General features: G+C 47.0%; 1 protein-coding gene across 1 annotated transcript in view; it reads right to left on the bottom strand.

Moving 5' to 3' along the window:
• PDE6D (phosphodiesterase 6D) overlaps window positions 1-11574 on the bottom strand; it is a 28750-nt gene extending 17176 nt beyond the window's left edge. The window contains exon 1 of the mRNA XM_079978342.1: window positions 11375-11574. Within this exon, the coding sequence (XP_079834468.1) occupies window positions 11375-11427 (53 nt within the window). The 5' untranslated portion in view covers window positions 11428-11574. The remainder of the gene's footprint in view (window positions 1-11374) is intronic.
• Window positions 11575-14330: the final 2756 nt, after the last annotated feature.

The raw sequence follows: 14330 nt of genomic DNA, 5'->3' as shown, positions 1-14330 counted from the left end.
CCACAAATAACCCAGAGATGCATTTTAAATAAAAGAACACATTCTACTCATGTAAAAACATGCTGATTCCCAGACCGTCTGCGGGCCGGATTGAGAAGGCAATTGGGCCGCATCCGGCCCCCAGGCCTTAGGTTGCCTACCCCTGGTCTAGTCAGTCCTGAGGATTTATTTTTTTGGGGGGGGGGGACTAGAAAGTGAATTCTATGTGAAATTTAACCCCTCACTCCCTTAGGCTGAAACTCCTGGTCTTTGTAAGCACAGATCATCTGAGTGGTATCTGAGCCTTTTGTGAGAAAGGAACAGAAAACTCTTCCTACAAGGCAGGATATTTGGTGGATGAAGGCACATTATTAGGGCTGCTCTATGCTTGTCTTAGGGCACACTACTCTTAATTTTACATACAACTTCAAAAGCATACTTGTGGCACTAAAGGAAACCTGCATAACCCCCCAGAACTGCACCAAAAAAACCCCTTCCCTGTCTCAGGCCTCGTTTACCTAGGCTATTTCGGTTTAACTCATCAATACTCTGTGTTTATAGATACCTAGGTATGAGTTAGGAGTGATTAGGAGTCCAGATTTGTTCATGCTAAAGTACACTGCTGGCAAACAGGAAGTCCAAATGGTGGCCATCACAACGCCCAGCACAGCAGTATGTGAATCAAACTTCAGAAACAGGGAATCATAAGCAGCAGTCCAGGGAGAGGAAAGTACCTTTGCCCAGAAGAGATCTGCACAAGCTGCCCTGCTCGAGTGGGCAGAAGAAACCCAGAACTGACTAGCTGGCCTGTGGGTGCCAGAGACACTGAACCTTATGCTCACACTAAACAGCTATCTGCACATGCCCCGCAGCAGTCCTCATATCCAGCTAACCTGAAGCTCATTTTCTGAAGCCTTGACAGTGTTTCGCCCCCAGTTTAAACTTCCACTTCCAGACATCACCATACGGAACCTTCTCTCCCACTGGGCTATAGTCTTATTTGCAGCTACTGGAGGTATGCATGTGGAGGAGGAGCTGAATCTATGTGCTTCATTTCCACCTGAAAACTAGAAGACTTTTCATCAACACAGCCACCTCAGTCTTTGTTAAGCAAGGCCTAACCAACAGTGGCGTAGCGTGGGGGGTGCAGGGGGGGCCGGCCGCACCGGGCGCAACATCTGGGGGTTAGGGAATTCCACGGGTTAGGGGGCGCAAATCCATGGGTTAGGGGGCGCAAATTACTTGCCTTGCCCCGGGTGCTGATAACCCACGCTACGCCACTGCTAACCAATCCTTTCCTTGGCTGTTAGCTGCTGTGCTCTAGTGAAACATTTAAGCGGACTTCCTTTTTCTTTAACGCTGCACCTGGTTATTGGCCAAAGCAGAAGCCGTTGGGAGACTCAGGTGTCAATATTCTGTTAGATGGAATAATAAATTCCATGGATTGGAATGACACCTTGAGGTCTAAGCCATAGGCAACACACTGGAAAGGGGCTTCTGAAAGTTAAGAAGCTGATCGTTTCTGCTGCTGCCCTATTTACAGAGCGATAACAGCCATCTGCAAGGGAGGAAGTCAGGGACTGAGAGAATGGTCCCTGAGCAGAGTAGGCACAGAGCAAAAGGGAGAAAGATGTGCTGGGAACTAACGGGTGCCAGAATGCTGTTGGTCACCGAAGGCTCAAAAGCAAGGTGCGTTCCTCCAACCTTTGTTTGTGGAACAAGCCATTCAGAAGTTTGAACTGACACGTCAGAAACAGACAGTGAAGATTTTCTCCGCTCTGCCTTCAAAACGGCACACAGCACTTGCGCTGTAGTCAGCCTTAGCTAAGCTCACACTGTTTCTACAACGTCCAGGGGGAATGGGGCATCTCCCAGGCATTGCTGTAGTAAGCCATTCACAATCAAGGTAGGCTCATCCTGTCCTTAGAACTAACGGCACACACACAGACATTTAGTCCTTGCAAGGTTAATGCTGCAGGTGTTAAGCATTTCTGCGAGAGGCAAAACAATACGTCAAGCGCGAGACTGCTCCCAAGAAAGCGACTCCGCACTGTAGTACTTATGAACCAGCCCATATCAGACGTTTCTGGTGCCATGCCAACCCTGCTGCCTTACACATTCCTGAACAGCGTGGCCGTTTGTTCCACGTACTACAGGCTGGGAGTTGTGAAGGAAACAAGAGCGCGGAGAGTCCCCCTCTGCCAACAGCCCCCTTGAGAAGCCAGGAGCTAGAGAAATAAAAGCCTCATTCTGCAGGAGAAGGAGCACAGAGGGGAGTGACTAAGACGCTGGCAGGATCTCACGCCCCAGCTCTCGCTGGCTTGCTCCAAGTCTCATCCACAGAGGGAAAAGGCTTGCCGTGTGCAAATGCTAGCCACAAATGGATATATGAGGGTGGGGGCCCTGTGGCCCTCCAGATATTGTTGGATTACAACTCGCATAAGCCCCAGCCAGCATGGTGAATGGTCAGGTTGGGTAGATGTTGCTGGGCCACAGGTGCTCTATCCCTGTATTACATTTTAGCCCCCCATGCGAGTGCTCTGTCACTCTACCCTCACCCACCCCCGGAAGATCAATTTAAAGAGCTTGAAAATTGCAGGTGGGAGTAATTGGAGAGCTCACTTATGCTTCTCACACAAGCCATCTGTCCACCTTCATTCCACAGAGAATTGCAAAGTACTCCAACCGAGCAAATGCTATTCAGCTTTACCGTCAGAGTTATTCATGTCCCCTTCAGAGTTATTCATGTCCCCTTTCCCCTCACAACACAGATTCTATTTAGTAGTCATTCAAACAGCAAACATGCTCATTTTGAAGTGCACTTTGGAAAATATTATTTACACCTTCTAGTATAACTGCGATCAATATCAACACATTACGGCGCACATGTCTGAAGCAGTTTGCAGCACCTCGAAGCTATTAGCCTGCATATGTCTCTCCCGCACCCAAGCAGCCGCAGGGATGGCTTTAGGATGAAGCAGCCTGTCTGCTCAGGGCACCAGAGTTTTTGCTCTACATCAAGAAGCAAATGCAGCCTTGCAAAGAGTTTGTGCAAGAAGGTTGTCCACTCTCCAAGTAGCACACCAGCCACAGCAGGAAATGATTCTGATTTCCCAACCACTGTGGACACAGCTTAATTTTCAGGAATGGGGGGTAGGGCAGAAGAAGTGATTGTAGGACCCAATACAACAGTATGTGGGGTAGAAGAAGCAGGGCAGAAGATCCTGGAAACATGAGGAAGGGGATTTCTTCTGTGGCCAAGTGAGAAGCATGAAAAGGCTAAGAGACACAAAGTGGGGTGGCCACAAAACCACACTGCATGGGCCACATGTAGAAATGGAATGCCATTCAAATATCCAACCCTAGCTGCCAAAGTACGAAGCTCAAAGCTCCCTGGTCCAAGCTGGCAACTACTGGTCATCCAGCCATTTCTTTGCCTGCCTTTGGCATTCCCTGCATGGCCTTAAACCTCCGCAGGCAACTCAAGTGAGCAACTCTGTGTCCTTGGGAGCGAGGAGTCGGCAGAATCTGCTTAATCCAGTTTTTGCTAATATTTTGGGAAACAGCATTATCTGCTTTATTTACCAGGCGTATGCTCATAGCAATCATCAGAAGCATTTCCGTCGGGGACTTTAGTGGAAGACTTATGTCAGATTAAAAGCTCAGCTTTCCTATGAGCTGCTCTTTGGCAGGGGCTTGCCTTGAAATTCAACCATAGCCGAATCCTCTGCTTTTCAACGGAGGGGGCATTGTTCACTTAAAAAGTCCAATCCTGCACAGATTCAACCCCTACCCCACCCCTACCAGGGTGGTGGTGGTGGTGAACCATGCAACTCCCATTCTTTTCCACTGCACTCCCCAGAAGGATGTGCCAAGGTTCTGCCTGCTCTACCTAAAAGCTTCCCAAAATTTCAGTTTCTGCCATCTCACAGGCATGTTGCATACAGCGGTCACAAGCCAAACAAACATTCACTTACCACACAACCCATATATTGAAAAACAGCTCAAATGGCATGAGCTGAATGGAAGCTCCAATTGGAAGCCATGCCTTGGTTTGTGAACGGTTTCAGGAGTCAAACGGACTCCCGGAACAGATTAAGTTCGAGAACCAAGGTACGACTGTATAAGACTGAAGCTTGTTCAGTGTACAGACACAGAAGATGAAACAAGGAAGCACCATAGCTCAGTAAAGGGTGCACACGCTTCAAAGGCAGATGATTCAAGGTTCAATCCCCCGGTCTCAGTACTAGTCTGAAAGACCTCTGCCCAGAACCTTGGATCCAGAACCAGACCAAGAATCATATCAGGCAGCTCCTTACATCCATAAGGATGTTATAGTCTTGGTGAATACTGAATCTCAAATTTTGTGTCTGAAAATTCAAGACCTAGACTGCTGAAAGTTGACAGACAAGCTAAACATGAAAATCAGCACTCACTAACACGTGCCTGAAATATATATCTATTTTTGGGTTATCACAGAATTCAATGTGAGCTGGTGAGCATATGATCCAAATTAGATTGTGCCAAAATTCCAGGTGTGCGTGCACAAACATCCATGGTGGTGGTGGTGGGAAGTTAAAGGAGATAAAAGCGGATCAAAAACAGCTGTGGAAAAGAGCCAAATGTTTAAAAAGATGACAGCTGTACAAGTGGTTATGTTCCCAAATGCATTTTGAGAATCTCAGTCTCTTCATTGAGGAATCCTTGGAAAACTGCTTGGATTGAATCATAGAATCATAGAGTTGGAAGAGACCCCAAGGGCCATCGAGTCCAACCCCCTGCCAAGCAGGAAACACCATCAGAGCACTCCTGACATATGGTTGTCAAGCCTCTGCTTAAAGACCTCCAAAGAAGGAGACTCCACCACACTCCTTGGCAGCAAATTCCACTGTCAAACAGCTCTTACTGTCAGGAAGTTCTTCCTAATGTTTAGGTGGAATCTTCTTTCTTGTAGTTTGGATCCATTGCTCCGTGTCTGCTTCTCTGGAGCAGCAGAAAACAACCTTTCTCCCTCCTCTATGTGACATCCTTTTATATATTTGAACATGGCTATCACATCACCCCTTAACCTCCTCTTCTTCAGGCTAAACATGCCCAGCTCCCTTAGCCGTTCCTCATAAGGCATCGTTTCCAGGCCTTTGACCATTTTGGTTGCCCTCCTTTGATTGAGGTGCCTTTTCTTGCAGCTCATCAGCAGTCTAAGAAGCACATATGACAGTCCTTTGATAAATGTCTCTCCCTTGCCCTCACACCCAGAAAGCATCGGGATCATACCCACTGGTGCCTCCGTCTCCCTTCTACTGTGTTTCAGGAACTTAAAAACACAATCATGTTATTTCCCTCCCAGCACGACTTCTTCCACTTTGGTTTTCTTCCAGTGGGGGCTACTTCCAGCGTGGGGAGAAAGAGGCTGGGGAGAGGCAGTTTCGGGGGAAGGCACAGAACTCCTCTTCCCAGCTTCTCACACTGCATTTACAAACCCACCTTTCACTTTGGGGGAACCAGCAACCAAATTCTACTATATGAGCCATTTTGGCCTTAAGAGGCTGGCCTGTGGATCCAGAAACTGTATCTTTGAATCTTGACTACACCATAAACAAATCAGCTCACCATCTAATTGCAATATGGAGAGAATATCAGCCTACCTTATTGGCCTGTTGTAAAGCTCACCATAATATAATCTGCATGAAGCACTTGAAGCACTCAAAAGCACTATATTAAAGCTAAGTATTAATATGTAGTAGTAGTAGTAGTACACATATTGATATTGGAGGATGCCCAACCATTTCCCCATGAAAGTCAGAAGCTAAACACACAGTTACACAGACAGATAAACACATGTGTAAGTGGTTGCCTGCCTGAGGCTGTTGGCTAAGGAATTTCATTTTTAGGAACCGATTCAGTTGTCAGTCTTGTTTAACATCTGTAGCACACAGAGCTCACGGCTATACTTCAAAAATAATTCAGGATTTACACGCAGTAGAAAATAGAAGTATGGGGATCACGCATTGGCCAGATGGCTATAGGTGCAACCTCTGTATCTTACAGAAGGCATCCCAAGTACCACCATTCACAGAACACCAGCTGTATGTAGGAGTGACAACTTGACCCACATTTTGCAGGGAAGATTGGTCAGCAGGAAGACATTTAAGATGGCTACAGAGTCGTTTTACCAGAAATCTCAACCAGGTGCACAATCAGATTCTTCAGGTCACTTGGCAGGACCATACAGAGAATTGAGTTTCCACAAGGTGAGAGAACTCAACCAGGGCAGCCTGCCCACCGAGCTTGCACAGACATAGCCGGAATACGGCAGTCGGAAGCAACGTCCAGGCTGAAATCATTGAAATGACTGGGGAAATCCAGATGTATGGCAACCCATGTTAGAAGTCTACATTTTGCTTTTCTTTTCTTTCTTTCTTTCTTTGAGATTCTTTTCACTTTTTGAAATATGGCAACCCTAAGTAAGATAGCAATCAAGTATGAGCTGGCTGTAGGAACCCTCACTTCAACAGCTACCAGCCCACAATCTGACCTATTGGCAAGTTCTTTGCTTCCTTATAAAAAGGAGCAAATTCTGATTCACACACAGCTGTTTATTCAGACCTAACACACACCAGGGCATCATCCCATGCACGGATCTGCTCTCAGGAGGCACACTTTTGTGGGTTAAATTGTACATGTGGCAGTGGGACAACATGAGTGGTTGCCCACAGGCTGGTGAACAAGCAAATGACCACACAACTATATTATTTTACATAATTTTTATCTCCGCCCTTTAGCCCCCATCTCCTACCCCACTGAAAAGCTCCCATACTCAGGCTCAGAATACTGAACAAAAGCACACAACCAAACTGTCCTCAACTCTTCTGAACCCACATCTTCTCTCTTAGAGCAAAGCCCAACCAAGCAGACCCAAAACATCACATACACAAATCCCATTAAGTGAATATTTAAATCCATGGAGTCTGGGCCAAACTATTCAGGCCCAAGGTTTATTCCCACAGAACATCCCTGCATTACTACTGTTACAGGAAGGAAATCACTGTCCAAAATGACTGCGTCAGAGGGTGGATTCCCTCAGCTATGTCTATATTCATCATGTCTTGAAAGAAAACTTCCTGAGCAACGCAGAAGTAAATAGAAGCAACTGTGAGAAAGTTTAAAGGACTGTGGCATCACCTACACAAAGAAGAGTTCTGGAAATCCCAGAGCTGGGAGGGTAGTACAATAATAGGCTCTCTCTGGAGTCTCCCACCCAACATTCCCGAAACCCCCTGCTTTGAAAAAGCCTCCACTGGGGGCAGAGGGAAAAGAGAAGAATCAAGCTTATCCAATCCTCGCTAATGTCACTTGCTTCCAAAGAAATTGGGTGAGAGAGGGGGAAAAAATAAAGGGTGGCTGACACCACTTAATTTCTAGAGGGAGAGAGAACTGTCAAGGCTCATAACTGCTTGGAACTTGCCTCATGTGACCTGGAAGCTCTTATGTCAGATGTGTGGCATGCTGCTGTTAAGTGGTACAGTACTCTGCCTGCTTGCAATTTCACATTTCAGAGCAACGAGCTCTGGAACCAAAAAGGGGAAAGGATGGAAAAGGACGGATGGACAAGCACAAAGATTTAAGGTAGAAGTGAGCAACCCGCAGCCTTCCAAAAGTTGCTGGGCACCAACTCCTGCCCCAGCTAGCATGACCAAAGGCAAGGGAGAATGGGAGCTGATGCCCAGCAACTGCAGCGGGGACACAAGTGCCCACCCCTGATCTAAGGCAAGGGAGAATGTGAAAGCTCGGTGAACAGCCTTTGCTTCAGCACAGCTGAACTGCAGAGAATATACTGGTGGCTTTATCTCTTCTCTCAGGGCATGGCTTGCTTTCCAAGAGTACAGCGTCAGACTCAAGTAGCTTGCTATCAGAAACAGCTTTGTTGAACAGCTCCACCGAAGCCAAAAGGACCAAGGTGAGCACACTGCAAGGACACCAATCCCGACGTGGAAAAGCCACAGCACAAATACAAAAATCGCAGAGGAGGAATCACATCAGGAAACTTACAAAGTAAGGTCTCACTGTTAGGAGGGGGTGTGTGATGGATGTGAGAAACTTCTCTCAGGGCCCAGATAAAGAAGGTTCCCTGGCGCTATTTTCAAATGACACCTTGCTGGCAAGGAACTCAAAATGTGGTCTTCAAACTTTCATCAAGCCTTCAGTTCTTGCTGACTATGAATCTTCTCAATCTATCTTGTCCACACCTCCCTAGCTCTGAAAAACATCAGGAAACAAGGGCTCATAAACAAGGGCTGAAGAAATTGGTAACCATGATGCAGCGTCTCATGTAGTATCCTGGGGCCTACATGGCAAGTTACAGCTTTTTCCTCTACAAGCTAGTTCTTAGTTCTCATAACCAGAAGAAAAACAATGAGCCACTTCTGCTAAAAACTGAGGTCTGGCCTTGCAGGTGAATTTCACAGAGTTACTAGATTGCCCTAACATTATACTGGTCCATCAGCTGAAGATCTTTTGCAAAGTTTTACTTCTTGGTCACCTGGAATAAATCCTAACATATCATAGGTGACCAGGTAGGCGGCTATTTAGAAGCCTAGCTGACCATGCATCCAACCAAGTTCCTAAAAAAGAAAAAACCAAGAACCCCATATATACTGCAAAGTGAAATAACTTTTGAAAAGTCAGGGTAATTTCAAGTGCAGTTGCAATGAAATGTGCCTCTGCCAGCTGGGAGTGCATAAAAACTCTTAGAGACATTAGAGAAAGGCTGCAAGAGTTTCTCAGGAAAGTTATTTACCCAGCGTTACTGAGCCACTCCCTATGGATACTGACCTCTGCCCTAGAGAAGAACCATTCCACTCCTCCAATTGTGAACACCAAACAAAAACAGACTGCCACAAACACAATTGGGCTAGAACACAGGTTGTACAAAGCATACCAATCAAGTACAGGGGTCCTCAGATGAGGTTCTGCTTCAGCCAGGAAGCCTGTGTTTGAAACTTCCCGCAGTTCAGTAAGCTCATTTGAGCCCACTTTGTGTGTGATAACAGTCCCCAGGCTGCCCAAATGTGCTGTGTTCATACTCAAAAGCAAACCAGAGAGGCATGCCGTCCACCGCCTGCATTCTTGGCAACACAAACCATACTGGCCAGAGTTCCCATTGGAGACGAAGTAGTGATCCCCACAAATGCCTCCTTCTACCAACTACAGACACTCAGTTCTAATGCATGGCACCTCCCTGAGCTGGAAGTTTGATTGCTTTATACCGCCACCATTCAAAACAAGTGGCACCAAAGACAAGAGGGAGGGAGAAGCTTTTGCCTGCAGGCCTAACCAGGCCCACCAGTTCTCTCCTTTCGGCTGCACCCACCTACTTGATACCTAATATCACACTTGGCGCCAGGTGTAACCAGTGCTCCTGTTTTCCAGGAAAAAAAGATGCTGGCTGTTATCATGAAGTTGTCACAGTAAGTGCCACACTTTTAACATTTGGGGGGAAAGGTGCTGGTACTGCAAAAAAGGACTGGGTGTAACCTCCTGGGCCCTCCGGATTTTTGCATCGCCAGCAAAAATAAAGTACCCGTTTATGTGACGCTGACACAAAAGCTTTGTTCCTATACCATGTAAAAGAATGAATTTTCCCTCTTTCTTCCCCTCAGACCCATGCTGCCTGTAGCATTAAGCATCTCACTCTGAAAATGACTGATCTGCTTGAATGGTTCTATGACTTGAAAAGAGAGGCTGTGCGTGGTCTATTGTTGCCCAAGAAAAATCTTTTAATACAGTGGTGCCTCGCAAGACGAAATTAATTCGTTCCGCGAGTTTTTTCGTCTTGCAATTTTTTCGTCTTGCGAAGCACGGACTTTGGAAAAGCTTCAAAAATCACCAAAGTCTTCAAAAACCTCAAAAAAGGCTACCACACCGCGTGCTATGAGTTGCTCCTCGAAGTGAATGCACGGTTTTAAGAAAAAGGAAACAAACTTGCAAGACGTTTTCGTCTTGCAAAGCAAGCCCATAGGGAAATCCGTCTTGCCAAGCAACTCAAAAAACGAAAAACTCTTTCGTTTTGCGAGTTTTTCACCTTTCGAGGCATTCGTCTTGCGAGGTACCACTGTAAAAACATATTAAATATCTATATGGTGCTAGGTGGCAGGCAGATAAAGATGTACCTGTGACAAAGTGCACAGAACTTTGCAAACACTGGCAGTCAGCTGACTGTCGTGCAGGATGTTGTCTGCATTTCTCTCTCTCCTAGGTATATGATGGTAAAGAAACAGGGGGCAGAGAGAGAAGTGGCCATAGCTACTAATAGGTCAAGCCTAGGCACACTTACTCAGAAGTCCATTCCTGTGAGTTTGATGGGGCTTACTCCTAAGTAATCATACCTAGAACCGCAGCCCAAGACAGCTGTCATTTGAAAGTACAAATTGCTGGGTAAACGAATTACCACCTCTCAGATCAGGCCGAGTTGGGCCCATTTGCTCAAGTGCTCTGGAAGCCCTTTCCTGCAATTCACCCATTCCTGCTCTTGGCACACTATGATCTGGATTATGTGGGTTAATCCCGCAGAGGCTCCCATCTATAGAATCTTGCAATGGAGGAGGTCAGGGCCGGAGCCGCAGCTTCTGGCTCTTTCCAGATCTCCAGTTCTTCTCCTATATGGAAGCCTTGCAAACTTGCCAAGCTCCAGGGCCCGCTGGCGCCAAGCCACAAACAGACACGTCAATGTGCTTCTGAAGCTTACCGCAGACCCCTTTCCAGCAGACTAAAACTGAGGAGCATCTGTAACAGAGGGAAAGTCCCCATCTCACATTGCCCATAGAGAGTGCATAAGGAGGAAGGCTTGCTGCAGACATAAGACCATTCCCAAACACCCCCAAAGACACAAAACCGGCTACTGGCGCTCTCCCCATGCCAGGAACACCTTAAATCACACCCAAGTATATTCCACTGACTCGCTGAACACCCCTAACAGGCATGCCCCATTCATCCCAATACTTGCACACGCCTACAAGGGAACATTTACACACCCAGCTCCCCACGCCCCGGCCAATTAAGTCCTGCAAGTGCATATCCCTGCAAGCACACCGCCCCATCTACACCAGTTAGGCGTACCAGACACAGGGCTGCAGAACTGGCTGGGACCCCGGCGGTCATCTAGTCCAACCCCCTCCAATGCAGGAATTTGCACACCCCGTAGTTCCAACTCTTGACGCTCCGTCCGAATATCACGCCCCCATGCATGCATTGCTTTCCCCCTCCCCGCGCTAAAACCGCCTATAGTAATATTTAGCCATTACCGTATTTCCCCGTCTGGCGCGCCCCCCACAATCTCTCTACCGTAATTACCCCCCCCTTCCCCGCCCGCCCCCCCCCCCCCAGCCAGGCCGGATACAGCTTGAAGCCCCTCAGAATTTCCTTGGCGCGCTCCTCCTCCTGGCCCGACATGGTCCCGCTCCTCGCGGCTGGGCTGGGCGCCCCCCGGCCCGGCCTTGAGCTCCCGCTCTCGCTCCCTCACGGACCTGGGCGGGGGCGTCGGAAGGAGGCGAGAGCGCGCCGGCCCGGACCCCGCTGCGCCCGCCGCTGAGCCCAGACAGACCAACCAACCAACCAACCCGCTTTGGACCCGGCTGGCCCCGCCCAGCCAGCCAATCACCCCCCCCCGCGCGCGCGACTGGCAACGCAGGTGACCAATCCGCGGGTTTAGCGGCGGTGGTGGCCCCGCCTCCCTCGCCGCTGGTCGCTAAGGCAGGGACGCCTCACTGACTGACTGACTGCCCCCCCTGGCGGCGGGGGAGGACGGGTGTCGCCACAGGACAATCTTAGTCGGAAGGCGGGCGCGCCGTCCCTCCCGCGGGGAAAGCGGCCGCCTCTGGGTGAAGAGCGCCCCCTGGCGGCCGGACCTGCGGGTCGCGCTAGACACGCGGGCATCCTTCACACGTTACGCGATCATCGCCTGACGCACACGTGTGTGGCTTTACGGTAGTTGTGAGAGATTGTGGGTCCAGTCCTGTGTGGGTTTCTTTTCTTTCAAACCAGGGGCCACACTTTTCAGAATAAAAATTTACTCCTGTCACAAAATATATATATTTTGGAAAAGAAAAATGAACAGTTCCCAGCTGTGCTGGATTTATAACACAGAACACAACTGCTTTATAATACGATCATGGGAAATCCAGAAAGTACAAAACAATGCAGCTACATAATAACATGAATCATTACCAAATTATAATTATGAAGAAGTTTTCTCCAGCACTTTGTTTGAAGGGTGATTCTGGATCACAACTAAGATTGTCCTCAATATCACAGCTTCATGCTCTCTGGCTCTCATTTTGAAAAAAATATCTACACATATTTTGCAAATAAAAAACATTTCATTTGACTATACTACTCTTAAATGTTTTTTAAACCTTTTTGTGGGTCAGCTATACTGGCCAATGACAGCAAAAAGAGCAGAGTCCTGTGGTGCTGGAACAGGCTAGCAAATTTATGTTTTATATATAGCAGAGGCTTCAGCGGACTAAAGCTCCCTTCCTTAGAAGTTGAGTTCAGAGTGAGACTCTCAGACAAAGCCGCTGAATGTCAACCCACAAATTGAGAAGTTCAATAAGATTCCTTTGGGGCAGAATGGAGAAGTGCTTTCTTACCATATTTGTGTTAATACAAGCCGTCTTAGTAACCCTGAGTGAAATGATCGTCACAAATTCTTGCCATGCAGCCGGGTTCCGATGAAACCATCACAGGCTGTGCTTTTTGCTTCTCATAAGCATTCAGGTCTAATCTTAGTTTTCTCCTCTACACCCAATTTAGGAATGAGAGAATCCATTCACTTGGGTTTCTCTCAGTTTCTCATTTTTCATCTTTTCATCTCATTTTCTCATCTTAAGTTTCAGCTCTTCACATTTCCACGACACAACCAATCTTTTATTTTTTTTCCCCTCCATTGCAGGAAGTTGGACTAGAAGCCTTCCAACTCTACGATTCTCTGAAAATTCATTGGTGAATTTCTCCTGATATGCACGGAATCATAAAAATTTAGAGTTGCAAGAGACCCCGAGGTTCATCTAGTCCAACTCCTTGCAATGCAGGAATCTCAGCTAATGCACCCATTAAAGATGGACCATCTGACTTCTACTTAAAAACCTCCAGGAAGGAGGTGAGAGGTGATACCATACCTTCAAATATATGAAGGGTTGTCACCTGGAAGATGGAGCAACTTGTTTTCTGCTTCTCTGGAGGGGAGGACCAGAATCAATGGATTCAAATTGCAGGAAAGCATATTCCAGTTAAACATTAGGAAGAACTTTCTGAAGGTAAGAGCTGTTTGACAGTGGAACAGATTCCCTTGGGGACGGACTCTCCTTCACTTGAGGTTTTCAGAGGTTGGGTAGCCACCTGTTATGGATTTGTTAGCTCTGACTCCTGCATGGCCGGATGGTGGACTTCAATTCTATGATGTTTGGTCATCTTTCCTATCTTAAAAATAAATATCCCTTTTTATTTTTGAGTGTGGTGCATGCAGCGTTTTTATACTGTCAAGCCATACATCCCACCCTGTTGGATTTGCTCTTTCACAGAATTATAGGATTGTACATTCAACGCTTGTACTTGATTTTTTTTTTTAAATGATAATATACATTGGGGGCGTGTTTCTGTATATCTTTATTTGTAGGAATATTTATAAACTGCCACTTAAGAATATCAGCAGGGTGTACAATAAAATAATAAAAACATCACAAGATTATAAAACCTTAGAGCACAAGTGAGCCCCAACACACACATTTTAGTGCCAGAGGGAAAAGCTTTTTCTTGCTGTTGAGATGTATACAGATAAATGGCAGCAACTTCCCCCCCCCCCCATATTTACTTGGACTGAGAGTTATGATGATATACATATTTTTTAACCAAAAAAAGTCATGGCAGAATTCAAATGGAAGGATATTGAGCTTTTGCCCTTCAAGCAAGCCAGAATTCCATTTCTCACATAGAAAACAGGCTTGTTGGCCCCCTGATGTTTTTACCCATTTACCCTGTTAGCAGGCCATTAAAAGCAGACAGTCTTCAAGAGCTGAGGGAGCTGTAGCAAAGCAGAGATACTTCTATTTCATCTCTGAGAGACCGATCAATGCTTGTTTTTGTCTTGCAACTGCTGGTCGATGAGCATCCATCTTTTTACTGAGCGAGGTTACCTTAGGAGCCCTCAGAGGGCGCTTAGCCGTAGGATAGGACCAAAGCTGTTCTCTGAAATTAAAGGGATCAAGGCAGGGCAGGGCCCAGGCAAGACACTTTGCTGCCCGAGTTAAAAGGACAAGGTGGTGGTCCCCTCTCTCCTGCCTAATCCCATGTGCAGT

Source organism: Podarcis cretensis (genome assembly GCF_951804945.1).
Source record: "Podarcis cretensis genome assembly, chromosome: 5".
NCBI lineage: Eukaryota > Metazoa > Chordata > Lepidosauria > Squamata > Lacertidae > Podarcis > Podarcis cretensis.
This window is presented reverse-complemented; position numbering and strand designations above follow the sequence as displayed.